Here is a 24,355-nt window from a genome sequence, read left to right on the forward strand (position 1 = left end):
TTAGAAAGTATTTTCTGAATTCTAAATTGATTTTTTTCCTGCAGAATCTTTTAATGGGTCTCCTACAAGCAGCATAAATTTGGTAAGTGCCTTGGGCTTTTTTCAACGTTATAGAAGCCTTCTAAAATAGTTTAAAGTATGTAGACATGAGGGTTTTGATTTTACTGCAGTTGCTTTTCTGAAAACATAAGCATACCTTCCTTTTGAACTGATTAAGCAAACCTAAAACTGTTCATTTATCCGCAGAATACAGATTTACTTTTCAGCCCTTTCCCTGTGTTTTAAAACATGAACAATTTATTATTCTCTCTCTCATGGAAATGGGACACATTCATCTACAATTATGTTAATTTATGTAGAAAAGTACATTCATTCCTAAATGATTTCTTAAATAGGTATGAGCTTAGGTGAAAATGAAATAGCTCTTAAATTGATGGCATACCTTGAAACCATGCAAATCTAAAAGGAATAATTTTTTGAAAAATAATGCACCTATGAAATTGTAAGGTTGCCAGAGATTATTAGCTTTCACGATATGACTTGAACAAATTTAGTAGTTTGTAAATGAAATTCTAAATTCTGTTTACATTAGTTATACAAATAATTGTTCAAAATACATAAATATCAATCTTGCAGATTTCAGTAGTTCAGTATTCCTTTTAGAATAAGTTTTGAAATAGTTAATCAGAACCAAGAACCAGTTCAATTATTTGACTCCTCTGTAATTTTTAATAAATTCTTGTAGCTATGAAGTTTGTATGTGTTCCCACATATGTGAGGCTAATAGTCATATGATAAACTCGTTTATCATACACTTTTGAGCACTTGACCTGCCCTTTTGCCACTAATTTTTTCCAACAGGACTTATTCTAACATTCGAAATCCCTAAGCACATTCCACAGCTTCAAGCCACAGCCATTAAAAAAAAAAAAAAAATCAGCCTGCCCAAGTATGCTTCCTCCTTTTCCTCTCAGTGTGTTCCCCCTAAATTACACCTGGCTGAGGCCCAAGCAAAATTCAGCTGCGCTCCTGTGACTGCTTTCTGTATGTAAGTGTGGTGACTTTGAAGCCCATCTCTCTGTTCTCAAAAAGATGGGAACCTTGTACACTGGGTCTCAGCCCTTACTTCAAGTCCGGAAAGGCCTGAAATCTGAATTTGAAGGCATTACATTTTCATGCCTAGCAAACGTTCTAGGTAGTTCTTTAGGGGATTCTCTGAGTCTCTACAGTATGATTAATCGTAACCTAGTTACCAGGCTCTAAAGGGAGAGGGATACAAACACTAGTCCCCACAATTAACTTGAAAGCTAGTCAATTTTAAAAAGTGAATTGAGAGTAGTTTATTGTTCTACACACATCTTGGAGTTCCCATGCCAATTTTTGTAGTTTTACAATCATATTTTCATTTTCTTCTTCTTCTTCTTCTTCTTATCTGTTATATAAAACACACAAAAACAGGGGAAACTGACTAATCAACTGTTAGAAGGAAATGGGCTCTACATAAAGTGCCATAAAATACATAAAATAAAAACTAGAGGAAAATAGTTCAGCTGAAGTAATCTTACTGTAGCATGTACAGTGTAGGTTACAAAATTTCACACAACTATGATTTCTATACTTTTTCTTTAAAAAAAAAAATCAAACATTTCTGCAATAGTGGTGGTACTTTTATTAATATTGGCAAATCCTGAATACTTGATGAGGGGTAAGGAATGGTGGATTTATTAGTCTTTATGCTTACCTGCATAACTTAATCATAGCTTCCCCAACCATAATTAGTGGCCACCCCAAACTAAAGCAGGTATAAAACCTTGATAGCTACACAATTATGTATTATCTGCATGTATGTGCATTTGGTATTAAGCTTTTAAAATACCATTTACTCTTTGATTACCACATTTCATAACCTTATTGTAAAAATGATTTGCTCATAGAGAGTAAAGGACTTATTATGGTGGGATACACTATTATAAGAAAGGTCTGCATATGTGGAGGAACTGTTTACTTTGCTGGGTTTGTAACATTTAATGCTATTTCTGGTTTGCAATGCTTGTGTAGGTGTTTGAATACTAGTGGATTTTTTTTTTTTTCTGGCTGAGCTCCATGCGTGGAATATATGCCTACTCAAATAATACAGCTCCCTTGTGTCACTTAGTTACATAAAACAGAACAATCTATGAATAGGAAAAACGTTACTTCTGAGGTCGCTGACTTGCAATATTTTGTAGCTCATGGCAATACATTAACTGTCCTGGTGACAAATATTTTTTTGCATTTGGATTAATTTGTGCTTCACTAATGTAATTTGTATAAATTTTTTTATGTAAAACTACTTTTAATTTTAAATGTCCTAATATCGCCAACAAAAAAAGCCAAACAACCCCACCCAACACCCCCACACCTTCTTATGTATTGTGGTAAGTAATCATAGAATAATCATAATGTGTTCAGTTTACTTTCATTAATCAATGCACTTCCCAGCATGGCCAATCTAGTTAAGTGATTGCTACCATTTCCATTATAAAACTGCATTTTTAGCAGTTTATAACTTGATCTTAAGAATGTATTTCAGACTTATTTGGAGGACAGTCTCAGCCTAAGAGCTAATTTTTGTAAATCAGTTGTTTTAGATTCTAGATGGTTAGAGCAAAGTATATTTTTGTACCTTATGTTTAAGATAATTTTAAAATACAATACTGATGTATCTTAACTTTTTGCAATTGATTTATATTTTAGATGAATCTTACCTGATATAATGAAATATATTCTAATGATTTGAGATGATGTACAGAACCATTGCAGTACATGCACAATAACTATTTTTCAAGTTGTGATACAGATATGATCTAAATGGGGCCATAATATAGAATTTACACTGCTGGTGGTGGCTTTTCACATCATATCTCTTCCAGAAGTGTATGCTCTTGTGCCTATAAAAATTGCACAAATATTAGCTTAATGGAACTGAATCAGGTTTCAAAGCTAGGCATATACAGTTGTGAACATAAACTAGATATCTGTGCAAACATAGCTGTTCAGAAGTTTAACTGATTATTGGTTTGTATAGATGAATAATATGCACTTACACTTACACCTAATGTGCACATTTATTAGTTAGGGATTTGAAAATCTGGACATAATGTCCAAAGGAGGCAAGGATACCAATACATGTAAATACCTTTAACGTACTGTTTCTGTCTTCCCTATTTTTAAAAAATACAGTAACATTAAAACTTAAAATGTCTAGAGCTCCATTCTCTCTTTTTGTGAACACAATTGTCCCCACACTTTTTGCACTTGCAGATAATTTGCAGCCCCAAATCTAGTTCGTTAGAAGTCTATACAAGAACAAATAAATTAACTGGGTAATTATTAATATCAAATAGCTGTAAAATATATTCTTAAAGAAAAATCCTGAAAACATGGTGTGATGGGGTTCCCTCTCCATTCATGGTGCCTCCTGCTGGTCACTCTGACAGTTAGCTCCGTCTTGTCCTGCTCTCTCCTCAGTAGTCTCTTCATCCATTGTCTTCTCTCTGTATGTGGCCTCTCTCACGCTTGGTGCTGCCACTTCAGGTCCATGGCTTGGTCCTCCAGCCAGGTCACGATTTCCTCCCCCTTCTAGGGAAATCACAGTCTTTCCAGACCAACGGTCTATCTGGTGTCTCCAGTGCCCTGAGCCACTACCCAGTGGCTGGTAAGGAAACCCAGGCCCACCCTCTACATTGGGTTCTGGTCCAGGGACCTGATAAGGTGCAGCCTAGGCCTGAACTGCCTTTGACCTTGCTGCTGTTTCCCTGGGCTTTTTCCTGCTTAACTGGTTCTCCCTTTCTCTGGGTTCACCATCTTCTCCACTCCCTCCTCTCAGAGAATCTGTGCAGCCTGCTTTCCTGCGGACTCATACACTCTTCCCCCTTTCCAGAGCATAACTGCCCTTCCCTAGGTGCCAATCTCTACCCTCTTGCTAGCTATCTGGCTTTCTACAGACCCTGCCTGTTCCTGCCCAGGTGAGCCCATTCCTCCTCAATTAGCTCCTGGCTTGCAGCCTAATTAGTAGCTTGGATCCATCTGGCTCCACCCAGCTCTTGCTGGGCCAGTTTGGGGTCCATACCCCAATACACATGAGCACTTTTGGGGCGCACCAGTTGTGAACTGGGAGACGAGGACAATATACTCCTATATATGACATAAGGACAAAAATCTCTTGCTGAGGAATTTTTTGAAACTGTCTACTCTTAGTTCAATTAAAATGATGCAGTTCTTTCATCCAGTTCATCAACTTTTGTGTTACTCTCTTTTCTATCAAAATAAGTAAAAAATATAATGCAATCATGTGAAGCAAAAGTATATAACACTTATTAATTCTTGATACCAATATCTACTATGTCCATAATATTATTATTTTGCATTTGCAAATGCTGTATAAAAAGAGCGTACATGTAGATCAGATATAAGGCTAAGATTTAATGGGTATTTTTAGTGAAAGTCACAGGTCATGGGCAATAAACAAAAATTCACAGCCCCATGACCTGTCCATGATTTGTACTGTATATCCATGACTAAAGCTTGGATGTTCTGGGGGGTTCCGGGCACGCGCTGGTGCTGAGTTGGATGCTTCTGGGTGCCCACTGATGTTTGTGGGTGATGGCTCTGGAGCGCCTGCTGCTGCTGGGGCAGGGGCAGTACAGCTAGCCCTGGCAGCAGTACGGCTGGCCCTAGAGTCAGGCGCATTGGCAAGCTACAGAAGTTATGGAGGTCCCGAAAAGTCACGGAATCCGTGGCCTCCATGAGAGACTCGCAGCCTTAATCAGATGAAAACCTAAATCTGGGTTAATTTTTGGGGGGGGGGGCGGGGGCCAGGAATAAGGCTAGTAGATGAAAGTTTGACAGACGTGGGGGTGGGGGGTCATCAATTTTTTTTTAAAGATAGCGAAGATCTAATAGAAATTAGTAGAAGTGAAACCCCTAAAATAGGGGCTCAACATAAAAACAGAAATTATAGTTATCAGATACTGGAAATATTTATAATTTTAATTCTATTTATGTTTATAAAACTGTTTCATTCAAAACTGTGAATTAAGAGCTTGAAAATTAAATGAATAGGTGAATAAGCAAAAATCTCTTTCCTATTAGAGGGATTATACCTATGATCTTTTTCTCCCCTCCAGTCCTTAGATGACCTTTCAAACGTCTCTTCTGAAGAGTCAGCACAGCTACATGCATATATTTCAGATACTGGTAAGTGATTTTATTGTAGTGATGGCCGACTTGTCTTTTTTCCCCTGCCGTTTTTGAGCTTCTGCCATTTAATATACATTTTTTATTTTAATTAATTCTAGTGTTCTAGTGTTAGTGAACTAATTATAGGCCCCCTTAAATCTTAATCCTTTCTCTTTCCTTTCTGTGTCTTAAACATTTGTTTTCATGTTTGCTGCTGATGAAATCATTGTAATCCAGAGCCGCCTCAAATTCATATTGTAATTGTAGACAATGCACTTAATGTACTAAAATAGGAGACTTAGTTGTGCAGCATATCATACATTTCAAAGTCTCTCTACCACTAATAATTAGATGACCATCCATTAATTTTAATTCACTTGACTAATGCACAATACCTTACTATGCTCAATTTGAATTTATTTTAAAATTTAATTTATCCACTTCTAGCAGTTGTTGTCTCTTTTTCAGTCAAGCAAATCCTGTTCTCAAGTATTCTCTTCTGTACTATTAACATCTTCAGCAATCTTGTTGTAAAGATTAAGTGAGCCAGACTTTCACAGGTGTAGAAGGGGCTAAATCTTATGCTGCAGTAATTGTTAAGAATGGTTTTCATATCAGCTCTTCAAAAATTAATGAAAGTTTAATTGCTGTTACAATTAAAATTTAGGTGTTCAATAGGGTTGCTCTTTGGTGGTATCAAATGCATCATATCTTCTCTTCATGTTTTGCTACAGTGGTAAGATTGTCATTGTTTCTTCATTTGATCTTATTACAGTACTAATATTTGATTTTTGGCATGGTAACAGGGTGCTATTGGGAAAACTGTTAATATTTTATTCTTTCTTGGCCATGATTTCAGACAACAGTTCCCTCAGTGCATTTGACAGTTTCACTATATGGATACTAAAACTATTGCAGTGTGATATCTTTAAAACCAGAGATGACAAGTGTGTATTTTTGTATGCCCTTTAGATTGGGTTATTGGGTTGGGAGGTTTTTCTGTGTGCCTATGTAGACTTTAGTGAAATTCCCCTTTTATTATACCAGAACACCAGCTCCACTATAGTTAGAAAAATACCTTTTTCTTTTACATCTTGATTTCTATAAGTGCTCTAAAATCCTCACAGTGACTCATATTGCCTTGAGATTTTGTTTGCCTCATGGGGGGAACGGGGATTGGTCAATGATCCAGTTTGGAGGCCATTTGAATAGGGAGTTCCTGAGGGACAGTCTCCTGAAAGAACAGCTTAAAGTGGTCATGTTTTGGTGGTGATTTTTTGTGCACAGATAGAGATAAACTAAGTCTCCATAGCACCAGCATCCCAAACACTTGAGTTACTCTAACATAGTGCATGCCACACTTAGCGGTTTTGGGAAAATCATATTGCAGCATTATTACCCAAAGAGTTTGGTTCTTGGACATGTCAGCTATATAAGTGCTTGGTGGCACACCACAAAGTTTATGCTGTGCATGCAGAGAGCGCGAAGCTAATTAGCTTGTTAATGTCTGAGTTACAGGAACTGAATGGCTCAAAGGGGAATGTTCCAACCATCAGACCTGAAAAGCACTGAGAGTTCAAATCCAACCATTGGCAGAAATCTGAAATTATTAAAGGAGGCATCTGATTCTATCAAAGGTTTTGTTTTGAGGAAATGTAGTCAGAGTATAGCAGAATATTCAGAAGGTGCTGAAACTGTTTTTGAAACGAAAATAAATTACATATGCAGATGTTTTCTGGGAGGGGAAAGTGATGGGGTGGAAGAGTTTTTGGGAATGCGGGGGAAAGGATTTAGAGTGCAGCAAGGAGAGGGGGATTATGGAGAGGGATTGGGACACTGGGAAGTGAGAATCCCCAATATGGGGGACTTAACCTCTTGTGGGGTTCAACATTTCTCCTTGCCTCACCTCTGTGAGCTGGGGTCTAGATGGTCCTGTCCCTCAGTGGATCTCTGAGCCCCTCTCCTTGCCTCTATATAAGCCAATATTTTGGGAGGGAAAGGCTGAAGGTCATGCAGATTTAAATATCTGAATTCCAGAAAATGAGTAGTTAAGCTACACGTCCACCCTATGTGGGGTGGGGAGGGCTGGATAGAGTGTGTGGAGGAGGGGTGAACTGGGAGGGCCTGGCACATGGCTGGGGAGGCCTGGCAGAAACAATGGCAGGAGTGTCCCAGCTAGGGTGGGCAGTGGGAGTGAGGGGTCTATCTCAGTGTGCAACTCAGGCCACATAGCCGAGGTAGTTTGTGGCCCTCCAGTAAACTGCTCTCCATAATGAGTGTACACAGTAGCATAGGGCAGAAGACAGCAAGGAGGAACTTCTTAAATGGTAATAGCTTCTAGACTGTCAACTACTGGCTTAATGAGACGGAAAGGTGAACTGGAATTGAGGATGGGCTGCATGGTGCAGGAGGAGATACAGAAGGAGACACACACGTCAGTCTTTTCTCAGTTGCTTAAAGTTATTGTAACTGCCATGTAATAAAACTGTCAAGGTTTTGGGACATGAACTGTGGATGAGTTTCACTGTTCCTGTTAACAATTACACATTGTAAAGCATAACCATTATCCCTTTTTCACTCAAACAAAATGTACAGGATGGGGGAGGAGCACTGAGGAATCACATAGCAACAGTGTGGACTGGGACTATTACTAGCTTTGTCCCTGGCCTGCTGGATGACCTAGGACAAGTCATTTCACCTCTCTGTGCCTTTGTTTCCCATCTGTAAAATGGGATAATGATGTAAAATTCTTTGTGACATACTCATGAAAATCACTATATTAAATTACTCCTGAGGGAATTCTGCGTCACTGCACATGCGCAGAATTCATGTCCTCCACAGATTTTTTTGCTTCGCCACAGAAACATGATTTTCTGATGGGGAAGCAAAGGAAGCCGCAAAAGCAGTCATGTACCGCTTCCCAACAGCACAGGTGTGTGGTTTTGGGCGTCCAGAGCAGCCAGAGGAGAAGTAAATCACTGGGGGGAAGGGATGGATGGGGCGCCCCAACCAGTGGCTCCTGCCCTGTGCCAGGCTCAGGTGCTAGTCCCAGCTGGGCTGGGGAGGATGGGACTTCCTCTTCTCCTGCAAGGAGTGGCCAGGGCTGAGTCAGACCCCCCACCCCCTACGAAACCTCTCCAGCTGCAGGAAGCTCTGTCCCCCCCCCCCCCGCCGCTTCCGGTCCCCATCACTCCTCAGGCGTAGGGGGGAGGGGTCACTGTACAGAACTGCTCCCCTATCCACCCAAACCCCATGCATCTGGACTCACCTCATGCCCAGATCACCCTGCCTATCTGCCCCCCCCCGGCACTCGAACTCCCCCCCCCCAACAAAACCCACCTGCACCTGGATCACCCTGACTTGACCCCCCAACCGACCACACTGAGCCCCACCGTGCCAGCACCTGGACACCCTCCCACCCACCGCTGAGCCCTCCAAACCCAGACTACCTCTACTGAGCCCCAACCACCTTCACCTGGACTCCCCGAGAGTCCCTTTGCTTCTGCACTCAGAACCCACCCCCCAACGAGGTTCATCCAGATCCCCCCCGCACTATCCACCAAGCTGCACCCAGATAGCCCTGCACAGAACTCTCTCACACCACACCTGGATCTCCCCACACTAAGCCACTTCACACTTGGATCCTGCTGGGCTGAGCCTGCCTGACTAGTGTGCTTGGCATGGAGGGACAGGGCCCTGGGGTGTTTCTGGGGCAGTCCTGGTCCTGCGCTGTCAGGTGCAGCCTCACTGCCAAGTCCATGTCTGGGGGCGGGGGAGGGACAGCCGGTTTGCATGGTGATCTCCCACCTCTGTGCAGTTAGTGGCCTGTGCTCCCCACTGCCATGCTGGAGCCTCCACATTTATTTATTCTCAAATAAAATTTGTAGAATTTTGCAGAACTTTAAAATATTGTGTGCCCAATTTTTATTTTTTTTGGCACAGAATTCCCTGTGGAGTAGTGATAAAGCTAAGACTTTTTGATTATTATCTCACCACAGTAGCAAATCTGCTGCAAACTAAGTGAGAACTACAACTGCTTAAATGACCACTGACTCCTACCAACAAACATTTCTCTTTCTGTTTAAAAATCTAGTAAATTCAATGGCAGAAAACATTGTTAATACAGAGTTAAGGTTGCTGGGTGATAGGTTGTGCTCTTTCAGAACATTCAGCAAAACTCAACCTTCTGAAACCTGAGTACTCATAACTGCAGCTGAGGTCAATAGAAGCTCTGTCCTGAACATATGAATTTCTATAAAATGTCAAATAAGGTTTCTCAAATAGGGTACCCAAAATTAGTTGATACTTCTGACAATATTGGCTTTAATGTCAGTGCCTCAGTTTCCTGTGTATAAAATAGGAATAATACCTCCTTATTCCACAAGGTTGTAATGAAAATAAATTCACATTTATTAAGACATTATGATGAAAGAATTTCCAATGAGGAAATTAATATTTCTATATTCAGAGAGGAGTTTGGATAGCATGCAGTAAATAATGCTACACTCTGAGTGATGAGGATAAAAGAAAATATTGAATAGTTTTCCATTCAGTAAGCACGTCCTTTCTGTTCATTGAATGAGGCAGCAGTCCTGTGAAATAAATAGAATGTGATCATGTAATTAAAGACTATATCATAATACATATACATAAGGAGGCCAAATTAAAGTTGCAGGGGTAACCTTAATTCTGATATTTTGTTGCTTTTGAGTGCTTGACCTTTTGCAACCTGAACATTCTTTTTACATGGTTTTTTTTAATCTCATTTTCTAATTCTAAAATTGTAAAAAAGATTTTAAAAAATGTCATCATGTGGAAACATATTGACTCTCATATGGGCCTTTAGCAATGTTGGAATCTTTAGATCCACCACACTGTTCTCTAACACTGGGGGTAATGGAATAACTTGTAGCAGTAGAATGCTGTTTTATGTGTGTACCCTGTTACTAAAGTGGGCTGGAAATGCACGATTTTCCAGTGGGTTTCACAGCTGTTTTCTAGACAGCAAAAAAAAGTTGAGACTCGGGAATAGTACGTTCAAGTCCAGATTCTGCAGGGGAGTGTGCTCTAGTAGTAGTAGATCTTTTGCTCCTTTTTCTATCCCCTCTTCACCCAGCTTCTCCCTCTCTCCTTTTGCCCCTGTCCCCAGGGCAGTTGCTGCCCTATTTCTGGCCACCTCCCACCCCTCATCCCATCTTCCCCGCCCTTCACTGAGAGCACAGGAAAGACAATGTCCCTTCTCTTAGTTCCTGTGCCCAGTGCCACAATGGCTCCTGGCAACTGGGAGGAGCAATTGCAGGATAAGTCCTGCATACCCCTATTATCCCTGGATGGGGGGCACACACGTATTCTGTGGGAATTATAAATGTGCAGTCTGCGAGGTCTGTTGGGGCTATGAGGGGATGGAGCACATGAAATCATACAATTTAGCTTTCAAGCTCTAACAGGTTTCTATTGATCATGTATAAATTGTAATTTTTTTCCAAAGGCTTGTGACATAGCCAAATTTGGGTGAATTTTTGTGAGGATAACAAAAACTGTTTCCCTGACAAATGCTACCCCCTGCCAAATTTAACGTCCCTGTTCCATGGCATGGCAATGTTAAAGCTTCTTGATGAATTGTTGTAAGATATTTTTTTAACATGGTCAAAATATTTTTTCACTAACTTTGTTCTCAGACGCAGCTGAGCTGTTTTAGCTGAAACTTAAAAAAAAAAAAGTTCCAATCCAGATGATCTAAGTTTGGGAAAGTTATAAGTAACTGAAAATAGGGTCTTATAATGGAAAGTGTCAATCAACTTTATCTATAGGCATCACTATCTGCACCCTGCCTATAATTGCTTTTCATCTTGAGCTACTTGACTCCTATTAGCTCAAGATATGGCAGCTTTCAATTCTGATGGCAAAAAGTTACAATACAATATTTTCATTTCAAAATGCTTTGAAAACTACTATGACTTAAAACCTTTTACACTGCCCTCTAGAAAGTCATTGGTTGTGACATTTAATTTTAAGACTGCTTCTCTCCCTGTGTTTTAACCTAGTGGTTGAAATCCGCTGGGGAACAAACGTATAGTTCCTAGTTATTGTTCTAAGGCACAGAGGCAGGATGTTCTCACTTAAAGATCTTTAAATCTGGAACTTCCTTGCTTAACACATTCACTCCCCCCACCAGTCTTCAGAGCCCAAGTTTCTTGACCTACGTAAAGTTACCTGTTTTTCCAAATTGGAAGTGGGGGTCCCAGCCTTATTACCTACTGAAAATGCATGCTTCAATGTTTCTTGGACAATTATCCCCAACATAGTCTCTCTAACTAAAAACCTTGCCATGCATGTTTTTTCTGTGGGTTGTAAAAATTGGAAATAAGCGGGACTAGTGTGATGAAAAGACTATCATTTGGTATGATAAAGTATTTTTAAGTGCACAACTGAGTAAAATTGTCAGTTAAGATGTGTTCTCAATTTTTGGAGTCATTGATTAAATGAAGCTGTGAGTTTTGTAGGATGAATGTGCCAAGGTTTTTGATGTTTTCTAGGGTGATATGTGGAACTCAAAGTTCTGTTGGCCTCCTAACATGGCATTCTTTCTATTGTATGTTTAAGTATAAACTTGGCATTGTTTCTAGGCTTTCTTAACATTGTGGATTTTACCACTGATTGATAAGTCTTTACACTTTAAATCCATGTTAATGTTTTTACTTGGAAATTCTATAACTGTATCTCTGGCATTTTGGGCTCTCACAGTGGGCTCAAAATTATTGAACTCAATACAGGGGTAACAGGATGAAATGTAATGGTCTGTGATATACAGGAGGTCAGACTAGATGATCTAATGTTTCCGCCTGGTGTTAGACACTATAAATCTATGGGTGGAAAGGGAAAAGGGGGAAGGAAAGGTACAAAATAGATTATTGGAATTATAACCACTTTGAGAGAACCTACACTTCAAAAATATATTGGTATCTGTATCCTCGGTGTAAACAATTATAATAATCTGTAATAGAAGAACAACAACAGAATAACTATACTATTAAATATTATTAAAAGTTTTAAAATGTTTTGCTTGGTAGTATTTTAGCTCTGTGTGTACCCCAAAAGAAGAAATCTGCAGAGGCAGAAGAAAAACATATGGTATGTTTAGAGAGAAGAAACTACCTGAACATGAGTGCTGAGTAGTACTCTTTCTAGATTTACAGTAGAGTCCTTCACCCATTCCCTGGGATCCGCAAGGCTAAAATAATATTTGTCAATCAAAAAGATATTCAGTATTTAAAGATCTGACCACCTTATATACTCCTTGAGGCATATATATTTTTTATTTCATACATCAGTGAAACTTGTATAATTTTCTTCTAAGCTAAAGAATCATGCTTACACAATATGGGAGTCTCTGGAGGATGCCACCTACAGAGAGTTTATTCTTCTGCTTGCATCCATTTTTGTCTCCAGCTCTGTCATTTCAGATGTTTCCATTTCATGTCTCTTGTGTCCTTTCGTCTTCCTCCTTGTTTGTGTTCCCTCTTCATTTTTGTTTTAAATTACTAGTCTATGCTGACTATAACCCATATGCTGTGGCAGGAGTATGCAACGACCATGGCAAGACATATGCACTGTATGCGATCACTGTACATCGGAGAAATCCAACTAGTGAAGAGATATGGAAAACGTATCGTCGCTACAGTGACTTCCATGACTTCCACATGAGGATAAATGAACAGGTAACGGATCCTATAGAGACTGCTTAATCTTATGAGTATATCTTTGAAAGGCATGGTTGTGTCTTAGCAGCTATCACATTTGTTTAGAATTGGCTACTAAAAGTTTATATTAATATAACTTTGTCACTTGTGTGGCCTTAATTCAGGGGTGGCCAAACTTTTTGGCCCAAATGACACATCTGGGAATAGAAATTGTATGGACAGGCCATGAATGCCCATAAAATTGAGGTTGGGGTGCGGAAGGGGGGGAGGACTCTGGTTGGGGCTGCAGGCTCCAGGGTGGGGCCAGAAATGAGGAGTTCAGGATGTGGACAGGGTGTGTGTGTGTGTGAGGGCTTCGGCTGGGGGTGCGGGCTCTGGGGTGGGGCTGGGGATGAGGGGTTTGTGGTTCAGGAGGGTCCTCCAGGCTGGGATCAAGGAGTTTGGAGGGCAGGAAGGGGCTCAGGGCTGAGGGTTGGGGTCCGGGAAGGGCTCAGGGGTGCAGGCTCTGGGCGGCGTTTACCTCAAGAGGCTCCCTGAAGCAGCGGCCATGTTCCCACTCTGCCCCATCCGCAGGCGCCACCCCTGCAGCTCCCATTGGCCGCAGTTCCTGACCAATGGGAGCTGCAGGGGTGGCGCTTGAGGCAGGGGGAAGCATGCAGAGCGGATCCCCCTGACTGCCCCTACACGTAGGAGCTGGAGCGGGGCCATGCCACTGCTTCTGGGAGCCACATGGAGCGGCCCCCGACCCTGCTCCCCTGCTGGAGCAGGGCAAGCCCCAAACCCCTTTGTGTATAGGAGCATCACTGTTGGGGGAATTCAGGCAAAAACATGGGGTGAACACAGAAAGGTGCATAGCTCAGTGACTGTGTTCCCCCAGCCATTCTTTCACATAGCACCAGTTTCACTAACAGCTCTATAAACCAATTAGTTGCACATTAAGGGCAAGATTCACCAGTGCACTTTGGCTGTTTGACCTGTGGACCAGAAGAGAGCAATCTCTCCATAAGTTAAAATAAAATAAAAAAAATTAAGATGGTTAGTACTTATGTTCAAGTCATTAGAAATATTAATGAGTAGCATTCTGTTTCTTTGTTTAATGTTCATACATGAAACTTACAATGATTTTTAAAAAGGAAATATCAAGACAAAAAACTATTGTTAAAATGGAGTTAAAGTTAAGAGTATTAGTCACTTAAGGGCAAAAAACATTACAGGGTTGCTGTAATTAACTGAAAACCAAGTGTTGCAAACCCAGGAAATTCAGAATTAAGGTTTCATTTAAGAGATTCATATCCACATGCTATGGTGTGGAAATTACAAATAAGGCAAACTCTACCCTGTAGTCTCCCAGTAGACTAAAACACAGCCAGCTAATGTGGCTAGCCTGCATGTTAATGAAACTTTTCAATAAGATTACATTAACCCAAATGAACTGATATGATTGAAAATTTCCCCCTTTTATGCCTGTTATGATAGTGCTTTAAAGGTCATTAGAATAAGTAATATCAAGTGTATCACCATGAGTGATCTAAGACAATATTGTTCATACCTGGGCGGTAAAATCAGTCTGTATGGGCAGAGATGTCTGCTTTGGTTTTGGTAAAGTGTATATGCTGTGTTAGGATTTACACAGTTAGGTCAGTTTAGGATGATTATATTATTTGGAGCCCTAGACCCAATGTACCAGATGCTGTACGAACAAAGAACACAAATGAAGGAATTTGCATATTAAATCCACAGTCCGCCTTGCTTTCAACTCTCCTCTTACCATACCATAAAATCGTAGAATTTTAGGGCTGGAAAGGACCTCAAGCAGTCCCCTCGTCTAGCCCACTAAGCTAAGACAGGACCAAGAAACCTGTACTGTCTCTGATAGGTGTCTGCTCAACCGGTTCTTAAAAACTTCCAGTCATGGGGATTCCACAGCCTCCCTTGGAAGCCTCTTCCAGAGCTTAACTACCCTTATCATTAGAAAGATTTTCCTAATATATAACCAAAATCTCTCTTGCTGCAGATTAATCCCATTAATTCTTGTCCTGCTTTCAGTAGACATGGAAAGCAATTGATCACAGTCCTCAATATATGCTGGTTCTCCTTTTTAATGTATGTGACCAGGATTTATCATCGAATTTGGTCCGCTGGTTAGACCATTAGCTTCCCCGGCCTGGGCCGGGTACTGATTGGGAGTGCAACGTGAACGCTGATCCATGCCCCCCCAATATGTTGATAGCATATTGCAAAACTTATTCTATAGCATGAACACCATTTCCCTAGCTTGTCAGGCAAAACAAGTGTTCATCAAGTAGGACTATTGAAAACTGTTGAAAATTGTATTAGATAATGAATTTCAGTTATTTGAATTGATGTGCTCTTGTGTAATATATAACTGCATTTTCTCATGATTAATATGAAGAAAGATTTGCACTGAGCCTTATACTTGCATATTTTTAAAAATAAAATAGGTTTTTGTATATTAGTGATTGAAGCCTTTGTATTTGGTCAAGTAAAGAGATGCTTTTTATAGGTGTGTTTAGAATTAACCACCAAAAGAATAATGAAGAAAAATTTATTATCTTCAGAAAGATTTGGTTGACCTGTTTTAATTTTTCTATGGAAAGTTAAGTAATGTTCACAGTAGAAGTGTAGTCGGTGTGGAACAGTTCTTTAGTTCATTTGTTGTATTTGTCACAGAGCTTAAGAAATAAAAACTGAGCTTGGGAAATGGGCCATTTAGGTTTTTAAGTGAAATGCTAAGGATCTGTGAGGTCTAGGAAGGGGACAGCTGTTGGCAGTTCTATATACTATTAGACAATCTGCCTTTTATTGCTTTGCCTGTATTCTCATACTCTTAACCCCCATAAAATAAAAGAAAAAAATGCAAAGACTTGTAATTCACCAGCTGGTACAAAGTAGAACCTGTTCACATGAATAAGTGTTAACAACACAATGCTTTTAAAGGAGTCAAATGCTTTTGAACCACATCTTAGTAGCGGTTGAGATTATTGACTATATAAATCCTTTAACTACTCTAAACTGTTGCTCTGTAACATATGTTTACTCTATTTTTTGGTAATAGAAGTGTAAATAGGTTTGAATACTCTGAGAGTTATCTGTGACCATGTTCTTATAGGGTCAGAATAACATTTTTAAATGGAAATGGCCAACTTCTTGAAAAGTAAGCATATATCAACCGATAAGCTTGATGCTTATCGGTTTCAGTTAACGATTAAATTCGGCTGCCGGCCCCACATGCTTGGGGTCCCAGCTGCTGGGACTCCGCGTAAAACATGGGGGTGCTGCAGCAGCCCCCCGCACCTCTAGGTCCCTGGTTAAATGTTTAACCGATACAATTTTAATAGGTTACACAGTTACTTTTTTTACATGCTATTTACATCCCTAATATACACATACATATACTGTACACATACCATTTATATTTAATAATTTGTATATGCACGTTAAATATTTTTTTAGATTATAAAAACTATTATCAGAGTTGGACAACTCTGACAGGGGATATAGAATAATATATTTCAGTATATCAATTCTGCACTCCTTCCTCTCTGCAGGATTAATATCTATTTAAAAAAAAAAAGACATATCACACCCTGAAATCCATGAAGGTGAAACAGCTGTGTTAAGTCTCTTACATCAGTGGGTAAAGATGTGTAGTTGTTGTTGGCCCCATGCTGATAAAATGTATTCTAGAAAAGTGTAGTTTGTACATATAGACACACAGATTAAAAGCCCTGTGGGAGTCAGTGGTAGCCTTTCCATTCACTTCAGTGGGTTTTGCCTTAGGTTCTAGATCACCATAGTTTGTGCTACAGTTTAAAGCAACAATATTGACACTTACAAATTCTTTATTTATTCTTTATTGAGTTTCTTGAAGCTGCAGATAAATACCCATAAAATGTAATTATGGAAGTGTGTACAGAACAGGCTGTAAACCTCAGTTCAATGCTATTGTGTATTAAAGTTAGCTAACAAATCTTGCTCTTTCACAGAGTATTTCATTAACCTGCATATCTTCCAATTGTGTAAACTATAAATATTTGCATACTGTGGCCTTTCTTTTGAATACACTTTTTAACCTTTTATAAATAATGCATTATCTGTTGGTGTTTGCAAGATCTAAAATCTTGAATCTACAGATTTAAAAAGCAACACTACCATGTATTACCACACAGTGACATTTGCTATTCTAGCCATTTGGAAAAAATGAGATATTTTAGATGCCGTTGTGTGGTAAGTAACTTGTTAGTACCTGTGATGTTGATGTATCTCCTGTGCTCTTCAATATGGGAGTATGCGACAGTGGTGTTCGAACGAGAGTTCTATTACATCTATCCTCTTACACTAGTGTAAGGTTCTTAAAGGACTTTGCAACAGTGGCATAAGCTAAAGCAGCCCCTCAGGTGTTCTCACTTGTGCAGGGGCTGCCAATGCTAGATCAAGGATCCATAGCTAGTGACTTGCAGCCCACCTACACCCTGATTCACAAGCACAGCTTGTACATTCAGGAAACCTAGTCCTATGGTTTTTACCTTTTTATATTTAATTTTTAGCTAGCAGGAAGAACCATCACATTATTAATAGAGACTCTCTAAAAACAAATAACATCCAGAGCTGGGGTTTAATAGTGAGGAAGAAGTAAAGCTTTAATTATCCTGAGACAGTTAATCTCCTCTGTAGTGCAATGGTTTTAGCTGATTCAGGGAAGGGGTACTTTACACTTCCCTGTGGTAGCTTTGAATTAGGCCCAATATTTTATTATAAATAAGAGCCCAGAAATGAGTCATAAGTATTTGAGCCTTCATAAAGGAGGGTTGGGATGTTTGGTAACTCTTATTTTTCTTCAACTTTCACAAAGCTGGCTTGTGGCATTGGTTTCAGATTGAGCAACCCACCCTAGAAGCAAGGGGCAGAAGATTTGTACTGGGTGGCTGTGTAAGACAGGAAGAGGGAGCTCAAAGTTCTTCTGCTACTGAAACCAGCTTCTCTGGGTGCATTAATAAGAATATCATCTTCGACCAATAGGGATGTAGAAACTAAACATTGGCACTACCTTTTGTAGGATTGCAGAAACTCAGCACTTGATCGTGATCTTGAACTTCGCTTTAGCTGTGTAATTGACTTTTTTTGTGATGATAGTTTGTGTCTGTTTGAAATGTAAAGAAGTTGTGAATTGGAAAGTGGCTGTACATGAGATACAAATTTATAAAGATGTCTTTGTTATAAAAAAGTGCTTAAAGCTCTGATATTAATTTAAAACAGTTTGTCGGACTATAAGATAGTATAGATATTTACTTTTTAGTGCTTTTTTTTAGATTGAGCTTCTGTTAGCATTTTTTGTTTTCTGACCTTGATGTTGCATCTTGAAAATACTATAGGGTTGCTTCCAGTTTCTAGAAGTTAGTATTTTAATAAATTCTGAGATGTGCCATTGAAACCAACTAACCATGCTTGATAGCCTATCTTCCACTTCCAGGGCTTCTGATTAGTATAGTTTTAACAGGATATTTTGTGTCTGTCTCTCTAGTAGTCTTCCTATGTGACACACATTTTTAGAGTGAACTAGACTTAAAGCCAAAAGGGAAAATGGTTCTACACAGCTCTTCCTACACATTGTAATTAATATAGAGCTGTGGGAACCTTGCAGGGTTTGGTGGTCTTCACAGACTCAACCCTGGAGTTCACATTGCAGGAACTGGAAATGAACCAACCCTCCCCTGTTTGATTGGACTTCACACATCCTGAAAACAGTCGTTCCCTCACTCCCACAGGTGGTTCTTAACTAAATTCCACTTACCCCTTCAGAAGACACAGGTTCCTACCAGTCTCTTAGATGTTTCTAGTAGAAAATCTGGGCTTGCTGAGCATGAAGAGCACTGTCTGAGTCTTCAGGTTCTATTTTTACAACCTTAAATATTCTAGGGTATTGCCATGGGAAGACACTATCTCCCTAAAATACAAGGTCTCTCTGGAGGGTTTAAAAAACCCCTCCTCCATACAAAGCAGTGGGACAGAAAAGCACTTTAGCCTCACCAATATGTGCTGCTACCCTAAGCCCAAGGGCAGATAATGGCCTCTGAGTTTTAGTGCGGTAACTAAGGGTAACTCTGATTCCCAGAATTCATATGCCGAGAATTTGAGACTTGATTGCCTAGCATATGAATGCTAGAGAAACTGTGGATTCCTTTGCAAGTGTGCTGTGATGTGCCTATCTTGCTCTGCGTTTAATGTGACAGTGGTCACTTTCAGGTCTGGGGGTGTTTCACTTTTCTAACTGGTGTTGCTCCCCCAAAGATACAGTATGCAGTCAGCCATGTGACATCCCAAAAGATCTTGGCATAGGTCCAGACAGTTAAAGAATGGAAGCAGCAGTAGTAGGAAGGAGGCCACTTCCCCAGAAGACTACAGTGGTAAGCAAGGCCTCTGAGGACTTGTGGAGAATGGCAGCAAGCTGGCTGACTTGGAGAGGAGGCAGGAGGACATTTTGAAGGGGTTTGCAGATGCTCCCAATGTGCAATATTCTATGTGAATATTTTGTACAGTTCTAATTTAAAAATAAGTGGGTGCATCAAGTTGACACGTTATGCAGGAGTTCAGAATAGATGATATAATGGATCCTTCTGGCCATCCAATCTTTTTTTTTTTTTTTTTTAAAAATCACAATAAAAAAAATTAACCTCCTTTTTTGTTTGTTTTCCTAGTTTGAAAACCTAGCAAGTATATTGAAGCTTCCTGGTAAAAAGACATTTAACAACATGGACAGAGAATTTTTAGAGAAGAGGAAAAAAGATTTAAATGCATATTTGCAGGTAAGTTCTTGACTAGTCTAGTTTCAAATTTTCCTTCATAGTTATGGCTGTCTGCCTGAACTAATAGTTCTCCATCAGGAATTCAGTAAATTCCACTAAATGTTAATTCAGTCACCATGAGATTGTCTTAATAAAATACCCTGATTTGGAACAACACAAGTATGTTGTAAATGTCACAGCTGAAGGTAAATGCTAAATTTAACTCTGATCATTTGTGTTTCAGTGACCAGAACTTAAATAATTGAAGTATAAGTGGGGGATGCAGATGCTCAGTTTTATAACGTGTTAATAACCCAGTTTCGAGTTGGATTAACTGAAGTAGTTTATCCTAATGACTGAAAGTGGTTTATTGCTTAAGGAAGAGTATCCCTCCTCTTATACCATAAATAGAACAGTAAAACTTTATTCTAGCTGTTAAAGTTTCCCCTCCTGTTAGCTCAACATCCTTCTTCATTTTCCCCACTCCCAGCTCAACTTTCAAACTTAGTCTACATCTACACTGCAGTTGGGGGTGTGATTTGTAGCTTGTGTAGATGTACCCATGCTACCTTTATTTTACCTATCTTGCTAAAAATAGCAGCAAGGACATGGTAATGCAAGCTGCACAAGTCTGCCTGACTCCCCTGGGTACATACTTGCTTGTGCTGCCTGCACGGAAGTCCACGCCACACTATCCTCGCTGCTATTTTTAGTGAGCTAGCTAGCTTTAATATAGCATAGGTAAGTCTACATAGGGCTGCAAATCATACTTCCAGCTGCAGCGAAGATATAGTCCTGGTAATTGTGCTCACTTGACTGAAACAATATTCCTGTCTTTTGGTCTTTTTTTTTAAAAAAAGTGTTTAACCACTCTTTTCTTCCATTATTCTGATGCTGAATTCAGTTGTCTCATTTCTAAGTGACTCACTGAGGAGACTGGTCTCTAAACTTTTTGACTCAACAGGGAATGGTTGTCTGAGAAATTTTTTTGTTTCAGCGGGCACGTCTTTACTGGCACGATAAATCGGTGCTGCTGCTATTGAAGCAGCAACGTCGATTTAGCGGATCTGGTGAAGAGACGCTAAGTCGATGGGAAAGCTCTCTCCCGTCAATGTCTATAATCCACCACAATGAGAGGCGGAAGCTTTGTCATCAGGAGAGCGTCTCCCATCGACATAGTGTAGTGTGGACACCACTGTAAGTTGATCTAAGGTACGTCGACTTAAGTTACATTAGTTACGTAACTTAACTAGTGTACCTTGGGTCAACTTATAGTGTTAATGTTGACCAGGACTAAGTAAAATTCTAAGAGGGAGTGAGAGTAAACAAAATGCTATGAAACCTAACAGCTGTTTAGATTGTCTAACAACCTGCATTTGTAATATGTATGGTACCTTATTTTATTTCAATATTTTTCCCACGTGTTGATTACAGTGTAACTTCTGATTTTAGACTCTAGTTTCAAGATAGCCAAAAAAGATGCTTTTTACAAATAGTGTGGAACTGATAGATCCTTCTTAAAAAAAAATTATGCAATGCTTATTTCCCTCTCTGTAACAATACTCATCTTGAAGTAATGTTTAGAGAGAGAGTGAAGAAAATACATTCAAAACTGACACTTCTTTGTACAAATATGTAAATTTGGTCGCTGCATACAGTATTAAAAACCTTTATCATATGAAAGGAAATGATATGACTTTTTTCTAAATATGGTATTGTATTTTGGAAGAAGCTGAAAGTTTACAATTAATCTTTTCTTTCTTAGTTGTTGTTAAATCCTGAAATGATTAAAGCTTCCCCAGCTTTAGCCCATTGTGTGTATGACTTTCTGGAGAATAAAGCTTACAGCAAAGGAAAAGGAGATTTTGCGCGAAAGGTAAGAATGGCATTTAATATTTAGCAGATTTTAGTGATGCGTTTGGTGCCATAACTTATTAAATGAATTGAACATATCAGTAACTGACTGCAGACAGTTATAAACCATAGTGTTTTATTTCATGTGCAAGCAATTTTTGAATTTGCATTGTATTTGTAATGTGTGTTGTCAGAAAGCGACAATAATATATCAGGAAATAAGACCAGTATAGAATTAAGAACTTAGCCATTTTTAAAATGTGTTTATTTGTAAGTCAAGGAAACCAAATTTCCAAGAAATGAGTGGGTGTTGAATATGCTACAGAAGGCTTTTTAATTCTATTGTTGACAAGTTAACTTCCCATCAAAGATTCCTGTTCTCCCGTTCCTTTCCCAATCTCCTACCCACCTCCAACTGAACACATGGCTGCTGCTATCATGACTTCCGCTCTCCAGCCCAAAATATGTAATGTGTTTACCTTCTAAGGCTGCTGTTAATGCTGTTTCACATTCAGCCAGCACAGAATACATGGAGATAAGCACCAAAGTCATGTGTCCACCGTTAAGCCTGCACAAAAAAAAATTCTCAGACAACTTTTCCCTGTTGAGTCAAAAAGTTTAGAGACCAGTCTCCTCAGTGAGTCACTTAGAAATGAGACAGCTGAATTCAGCATCAGATTAATGGGGGAAAAAACTCAGTTGTGTTTGTGAAATTGGTGTCTCTGCAAATAGATACTTGTGTTTACAATTGCCCATTTTGCATGGGCAGCTGCTTTTGCAAATTAGGTCCTCGTCATTGCCAAATTTCCAGTGACCTGCATGTCCAACGTCTTAAACTATTCAAAAAGTTACTTTTCAGTTATTTAAACTGCATTCTTTAAAAATTTACGTCCGTAGAGTTGACTGTAAAACATCATCCTGAATTTATCCAGCTTTATGTAATGTCCACAAAAGAATAAAGATTTAGTGTTCTGCTTTCCAAATGTATTGGATCTTTCATAACCTTATCTTTTCCTTTTGTAGACTATTACACTACGTAGTGTGCTTTTGTTACTTGCACTGTTCTTAAAAAATAGTGTACATTGAAAATATCAGAACACTCATAATTAGTCTCCATGAAATATTATACTAAAAATAATTTAAATGTGTGCGCCTAATGCTGAACATGTTAGACTTAACAAATCACCATGATGCTATTTAGACAAGATATGGGACAGTGAGTCAGGTTGGAGATGAGATGAGAACGAGGGAGGTAGCGCTTCTGGAAGAAGTGAGTTCAGAGGAGAGAAAGGACAATTAGTGGGCAAAAAATTGAAAACGCTTCAAAGCATAAGGGAGTGCTATGAATGAAGGCATGAAGCTGAGACTGAAGAAGGAGCAATAAATGAGGATTAGATAGGTGTAGGCAGTTAGAGTGGGAATGTGAGGAAATGGAAACTAATATAGATTAGACTGAAGCTAAAATGTTTCTCTGAACTCAGTGAGAAACAAACTTCAGCACTTTGTGGCAGTACGTAGAAATGTTGCTTAAAGTATAGTTTTGATATGCACATGGGGAAACTTGTCCATATATTAAGATAATATGATACAAAGATATCAAACAACTGCGTATAGATTTCCCAAACATTTCAAATATACATGATTGTAAAAAATAAATGCAGAATTCATTTTAACTAATAAGTCTTGGGGCAGAACCTTGAAGACCTTTCAGTAAAACATGTCTGATGTCTGATTTCAGCTGGTGAAATTCCTTATTCTGTGTTTAACACATTGTTCCAAAATTTTAAGCGTTGATAGCCAATTAATTTTTGTCCACATTAGATAGTGTTTCCAGTATATCTGAGTGAAAATACTGAAGTAAAAATACTTTTAATCTAGTGCATGTATCAATTGAATTTTTATATTCAAAGTAAGAGTTGTACTATAAATCGGTTTATTCTCTAGAACAGTGTGACTTTTTTCTTACTTGATGATTGTACTAGTGTCCTCCGTAGGATATGCAATCGTGGTAAATGTTTTCCCCTTCAGATGGACACATTTGTAAATCCACTGCGTAACTCCATGAGAAATGTTTCAAATGCAGTCAAGTCCCTGCCTGACAGCCTGGCAGAGGGGATGACCAAAATGTCAGACAACATGGGCAAAATGTCAGAAAGATTGGGACAAGACATAAAGCAATCATTTTTCAAGGTAAGAATGTATTGGTGAGGTAATATATAGTAAAGTCTAACAAGAGATGACATTCAGGTTTGGGTCCCCTTATCTAAAAACAAATGTTAAACACCCTATTGAATATAAAAGGCTAAGAATAGCGAAACGACTATTATGCAAGGGTTCTATTTACTTTGGAAAGTTGAAGAGTAATTGGAGTTCCAAAAGAAAGCAATATACAAGGTAATTAATGATATAGAGAAGATAAAACAGACACCTAGTTACTTTTAAACTACAAAAAAAAAGAAGGCATTAGGTAAAATTAAAAGGCATCATATTTCAAATTGATGGAAATATTGTGCAAAAAATTACATATTGCCCCATGATTTATTTAGGCCAACAACTCCGCAAAATCTGAAAAAGGAGTAGACCCAAAGCACAACTGGCATCCCATTTTTTACTGACACTCTCTTCGAAATAAGGTTTAAGGTAAATAAAAGTGCTTTTATGACCCAAACCAATTTTTAGATGGCCCTGATTTACTCTTTCTTGCTTCCTTGATGTTTCTAGGAAGTTGATATTTCTAGGAAGACCCTTCCCCACTCCCCTCCATGCTGAAATTGCTAA

The 24,355-nt window shown here is 39.1% G+C and overlaps 1 protein-coding gene across 4 annotated transcripts in view; it reads left to right on the plus strand.

The window, feature by feature from the left end:
* The window catches only part of SNX13 (sorting nexin 13), a 154,009-nt gene that overhangs the window by 106,390 nt on the left and 23,264 nt on the right, over window positions 1-24,355 (plus strand). For all 4 annotated transcript variants that reach the window (XM_074945816.1, XM_074945813.1, XM_074945817.1 and 1 more), the window contains 6 exons: window positions 45-82; window positions 5,169-5,238; window positions 12,799-12,938; window positions 19,637-19,744; window positions 21,489-21,599; window positions 23,606-23,767. In XM_074945816.1, the coding sequence (XP_074801917.1) occupies window positions 45-82; window positions 5,169-5,238; window positions 12,799-12,938; window positions 19,637-19,744; window positions 21,489-21,599; window positions 23,606-23,767 (629 nt within the window). The remainder of the gene's footprint in view (window positions 1-44; window positions 83-5,168; window positions 5,239-12,798; window positions 12,939-19,636; window positions 19,745-21,488; window positions 21,600-23,605; window positions 23,768-24,355) is intronic.

This window comes from Natator depressus, chromosome 2, assembly GCF_965152275.1.
Source record: "Natator depressus isolate rNatDep1 chromosome 2, rNatDep2.hap1, whole genome shotgun sequence".
Taxonomy (NCBI): domain Eukaryota; kingdom Metazoa; phylum Chordata; order Testudines; family Cheloniidae; genus Natator; species Natator depressus.